The 5,483-nt window shown below is 35.1% G+C and overlaps 1 protein-coding gene across 2 annotated transcripts; it reads left to right on the top strand.

Annotated features, from left to right (window-relative positions):
- The first annotated feature begins 810 nt into the window (after positions 1–810).
- Positions 811–5,069, top strand: LOC145124214 (Galactosyltransferase family protein). 2 transcript variants are annotated; one of them, XM_079059476.1, is made up of 7 exons: positions 811–2,078; positions 2,189–2,421; positions 2,554–2,844; positions 3,029–3,157; positions 3,518–3,691; positions 3,791–3,898; positions 4,652–5,069. In XM_079059476.1, the coding sequence occupies exons 1-7, from the start codon at positions 1,160–1,162 to the stop codon at positions 4,856–4,858; spliced, it is 2,061 nt and encodes a 686-aa protein (XP_078915602.1). In that variant the 5' UTR covers positions 811–1,159; the 3' UTR covers positions 4,859–5,069. The 2 variants fall into 2 exon arrangements, with proteins under 2 accessions (XP_078915602.1, XP_078915601.1); XM_079059475.1 differs by having other exon boundaries at positions 812–2,096.
- Positions 5,070–5,483: the final 414 nt, after the last annotated feature.

Consider the following 5,483-nt stretch of genomic DNA (forward strand, 5'->3'; position numbering starts at 1 on the left):
TCAATTTTTATACTTTATGCTTTATGAATAAATAAATTGACTTTTAATTTGACGTGTTTGACTTTTATTGACTTGATTTGACTTATATTGACTTGAAATAACCGATTGTTTACACTAGGGTTTCAGTTTGTTATACTTTGTTTCACTCGGTTCTTTATCATCTTGTGAGTAGATTTAGGTTGAGCGTAGTATAGGTTGATGTAGTGAGCTTTTTGTTGTAAGATCTTGTAAACAATCTAGTTCTTATGCTTAATAAAGGAACTGATATTATTAGGATGTGTTTGTGTATTTTCTAAGAGTGTACAAAAAGGTAAGCGTAGAGAAGTGTGTTATGGCAAACTGAAAATTTTCCATATAGAAGGTATTTATATTGTGATTGAGGACACATGTGTTCATTTCAGACAGTCTAAAAAGTTTGTTTGTATACTAAGATTTTTTTTTTATCGTTTGTCTAATGTGCTCATCCTAGTAGATGGATAGAGCACGATATAATGTTGGCTCTCTATTCCTCTATCATCGATGTAAGCATTAGTTGTTTGACCCTTTTGACGTCTGATCATGTTTTGAGTTCGATCATTTGTCTTATTTGCGGTGCTTGGGTCCATCCATTTATTGAGTGTGATTTTGGGTCCAAACTCCCCTTCGAAGTCTGATTATTTTACTAAACATTAAATAATTACAACATATGTTATATTGATTAATAAAATTTCTTCGCAGTTTTAGGGTATTAGGCAAATTGTAACATTTAACGGAGGCATAAAAACCATATTTTCCTTTTGGTTAGACAAGGTTGCTCCACCTGACCTTTATAATATATGATCATGTCATGTCTGCTCGTTACATTCATCCACACCTTTTGTCACGTTTATTTCCCATCTTAGGTCTTTAAATCTTTTCGATCCCTCTCAAAACTTCCGTTTCTGCAAATTGCCGCTGATTTCCTCAGGTTCTTCGCATTCGATTGAAGGCAAATCCCCCTCTACTACAGGCGAAGATTAAAACTGCATCTTCGGAAAATTAGGGTACGCAGGATTCTGTTTCTCTTACGCCCTTTTATTTATCGATTTCAACTTGTGTTTGGATCAACTGAAGTTATGAGACGAGATTGCTTTAGTTTGTAGAATTAAGGCCCAATGTGTCCGATTTGGTTATCTAATAAATGAAAATGAAGAGGTCGAGGAGTGAAGTTTTTGGTTTGAGGAGGGTAAAACTGCCACATATTTTGTTTGTTATAGCGGCATTGTATTTGATCCTTGTTTGCTTCAAGTTCTCTGCTTATTTTGAGACGTCGACCACTACTGAGGATGAAGCAGTACGGAGAGATCAGTTAGAAGTCAGTAAGCCATCGTTAGGATCTGCATACGAGGATGGAAATAGCGAGGCATTAGAAAATGATAACAGATTTGAAAAAGTGAAAGAAGAGAAGAAGTTAGAAGAGGAACCTGATGATAACTTTAAGGAAAGGTTAGAAAATGGTAGCAGAATTGAAAGAGTGAGTCAAAAAGAGAACGATGATAGTTTTCCACCTATTGATCTTCGATATGGGAGATTAACTGGTGATATTTTGAGGCGAAGGCAAAGGACTCGGGATATGACTGGATTGGAGAAAATGGCAGATGAAGCTTGGAGTTTAGGTTTGAAGGCATGGGAAGAGGTTCATAAGTACAATGAGAAGGACAATGATTTGACTTCCATACTTGAAGGAAAGCAAGAGCATTGTCCTCCATGGGTATCAATGAGTAGTGAAGAACTAACTAAAGGAGACAGAATCACTTTCCTTCCCTGTGGTCTTGCTGCAGGATCATCAATTACAGTAGTGGGAACCCCTCATCATGCTCATAATGAGTATGTTCCACAGCTTGCAAAAATAAAAGCAGGTGATCCCATGGTTTTGGTTTCCCAGTTTAAGGTTGAGTTGCAAGGGCTAAAGTCTGTAGTTGCAGAAGATCCACCTAAAATCTTGCATCTAAATCCTCGATTGAGAGGTGATTGGAGTCAACAACCTGTCATTGAACATAACACATGTTACAGAATGCAATGGGGTACAGCTCAGAGGTGTGATGGTTTACCATCAAAAGGTGATGATGATATGCTTGGTAAGCTTTTCATATACATTTTGTTAACATTACAAGAGTTTCTACTTTCTATTCATTCTTTTGGTATTCAATCAATGTATTATCTTTTACAGTTGATGGATTTCAAAGATGTGAAAAATGGTTGCGTAATGATGTTGTTGATTCAAAAGAATCAAGAACAACAACATGGTTCAAGAGATTTATAGGACGTGCACAAAAACCAGAAGTGACATGGCCATTTCCTTTTGTGGAGGGAAAACTGTTTGTTTTGACTATTCGTGCTGGAGTTGATGGATACCATATAAATGTTGGAGGAAGACACGTGACTTCATTCCCATATCGTACAGTATGTTACTCTAAAGCCCTTTACATTTTTTTTTTCCTCAGTTAATGATGTTTGTATATAAGATGTGTAAAAAAGATGTGAGAAAATGACAGAAACATAACTGATTCTTTACTTTTGGTGTTTTTCCAACAGGGGTATACACTTGAGGATGCAACAGGATTAGCAATTAAAGGTGATGTAGATGTTCATTCAGTTTTTGCCACATCACTTCCAGCCTCTCATCCAAGCTTCTCACCTCAAAGGGTAATAGAAATGTCAGAAAAATGGAAAGCTAAACCTTTGCCAGCTCATCCTATCCGAGTTTTTATCGGGATTTTATCAGCTACAAATCACTTTGCTGAGCGTATGGCTATTAGAAAAACATGGATGCAAGCTTCAGCCATCAAAACCTCAGATGTTGTAGTTCGCTTTTTTGTTGCATTGGTAAGAGGGCATTCTTGTCTTTTCAAATTTTTTTGATCAGTCTCAGTCTAATGCACGACAAACACAGTTGAATGACATCATGTCATGTCATCATAGTGTACTGTGTAACAAAAGGTGGCTTAGGGTAAAAATGGTTTATTATTTTTTTAATTGTTTCTAATAACAAAATACATGAAAAATGCAGAGTCCAAGAAGGGAGCAAAATGCAGTTTTGAAAAAGGAGGCTGCTTATTTTGGAGATATTGTTGTATTAACATTTATGGATCACTATGAGCTTGTGGTGCTCAAAACTATTGCCATTTGTGAATATGCGGTTATTACAATTCTACCCTTTTCCTATACCTTCTATGTGAAAATTTAAGAAAATATGCCAATAACACCCCCTCTTGCAAAAAATATTTTCATAATATATCCCTATCGTTTCTTTTGTGGCAATAACACCCCCTCTTCCAAAAATATTTTCATGACTTTACTTTTGTGCCAATAACACGCCCTTTTACAAACCTATGTTCACCAATGACCCTCATTGAAATATATCCCTATCTTTGCTTTTATGCCAATAATACCCCTCCTTCCAAAAATATGCTCAAGATTAGGCATATTTTCTTAAATTTTCCTTTTCTGATGGCTTCTTATTTACTATGTCAATAATAAAATACCATTTGAAATGTAGGTTCAAAATCTGAGTGCATCATATGTAATGAAATGTGATGATGACACTTTCACAAGAGTGGATGTAATCTTAAAAGAACTCGACCGGGTCCCACGTGAACAATCTCTTTATATGGGCAATTTGAATCTCTTTCATCGCCCTCTCAGACACGGCAAGTGGGCAGTTAGTTTTGAGGTATCACAACTTTTCATTGTTAATTAATTCATACAATATTTATTTAACTTTTTTTCGAAAACAAACCTGTGTTCATAAAACCACATTTAATATTTACAGGAATGGCCTGAAGCAGTGTATCCACCTTATGCAAATGGACCAGGATACATAATTTCCAGTGACATAGCCAATTTCATTGTCTCTCAACACACCAAAAGAAAACTCAGGGTCCTCAATTACACTTCCCTTTTTATTTTTATAAAATATAAATCCTCTTTATTTATCACACAAAACAATAAATAAATAAATAAACACAACAACCTTGTACTGCATTTGACTTGCATTGTACTACAACCAACGCTAATATTTAGCAAGACAAAATACTTTTTGTCCCATCCAAAAACCTGGGACACTTCTCTATCTCTCATCTATGCAAAAAGACATAAATACCCTTCTCTTTCCAATCATAAAAAATAGCCCTAAAAGGCCAGTCCCACGTCCCATCCTGACATGACATGACATGACATGACATGACATGACATGACATGACATGACATGACATGACATAACAAGACAAGACAAGACAAGAAAGAACAAATTTGCATGCATTGGATTGGGACAAAATTTGCAACTTTTCTGTACCAACTAAAAAGGTCAAAAGACGTAAATGCCCTCCTCTTCCCCATCAAAAATAGACGGTCCCATCCTATCAGGACCTGACAAGACATGACAAGACAGAACAAATTGACCTTGTATGGTGATTTGCATGCATTGGATTGGGACAATTTTTTGCAAAAATGGTCAAAAGACGTAAATGCCCTCCTCTTACCCATCATCAAAAATAGGCGGTCCCACCCTGTCAGGACCTGACAAGGCAGAACAAATTGACCTTATATGGTGATTTGCATGCATATGCATTGGATTGGGACAAAATTTGTAAAAAAGGTAAAAAGACGTAAATACCCTTGTATTGTTTGGCAGATATTTAAGATGGAAGACGTGAGCATGGGAATGTGGGTGGAGCAGTTCAATAGCAGCAAGAGTCGGGTTCAATACTCCCACCATGGGAAGTTTTGTCAGTACGGATGTATGGATAACTACTACACAGCACATTATCAGTCCCCTAGACAAATGGTGTGTTTATGGGATAATTTGGCAAATGGAAGACCTCGATGCTGCAACTTTTAGATGATTTTCAATTTTGGTTCATGTGGACCATGATTTTGCTTATGTAATGTGGTGATGAAGATGAAACCATGTTATGTTTGTTATAGGATTATTTGTGGGGAATATAGGTTTTGAATATTATTAGGATCCTTGAGATTTAGATTTGTAGTAATTCAAAACTTGTACGATTAATTTGTATAGAACCAATCATGTCCTTTTTTTTTTTTTTTTTTTTTTTTTTTGTACCAAACACTAATCAATTTTACTTCATGTTTCTTTTTTTTTTCCTTAAAATCCACCTACTAACTATGCGAATTTTTCCAGTTTGGTGACTAACATTTTGTGTACTGATTTGGTCTTTGAACTTGTTTTTTTGTGTACATAGGTCACTTGGAAAATAATTGTTATTTTTCCCATTAATGTGTTTTATAACATTATTCATGATATTTATTTCTATAGTTAATAATAATTAAATATTAGTATAGTATTATATATAACACTTTTATTATAATTTAGTTGGAATTTAATGGTAAAACCTTATTTTCATGTTATGTTATGTTTTTTTTTCTAAAAAAAATTGGTCTCTATGCTTTACACAAAATTGCAAGCTTCATCTATATTATCTCAATAATGTCCTTAAGTTTAT

This window comes from Lactuca virosa, chromosome 7 (genome assembly GCF_052849685.1).
Source record: "Lactuca virosa cultivar CGN04683 chromosome 7, Lactuca_virosa_CGN04683_v6, whole genome shotgun sequence".
NCBI lineage: Eukaryota > Viridiplantae > Streptophyta > Magnoliopsida > Asterales > Asteraceae > Lactuca > Lactuca virosa.

Excerpts from the sequence above, each read along its gene's own strand:
- LOC145124214 (XM_079059475.1), top strand. The coding sequence starts at position 1,160 with ATGAAAATGAAGAGGTCGAGGAGTGAAGTTTTTGGTTTGAGGAGGGTA. Across the intron at positions 2,097-2,188 it reads AGGTGATGATGATATGCTTG|TTGATGGATTTCAAAGATGT; the intron begins GTAAGCTTTTCA and ends TATCTTTTACAG. Across the intron at positions 3,899-4,651 it reads ACACCAAAAGAAAACTCAGG|ATATTTAAGATGGAAGACGT; the intron begins GTCCTCAATTAC and ends ATTGTTTGGCAG.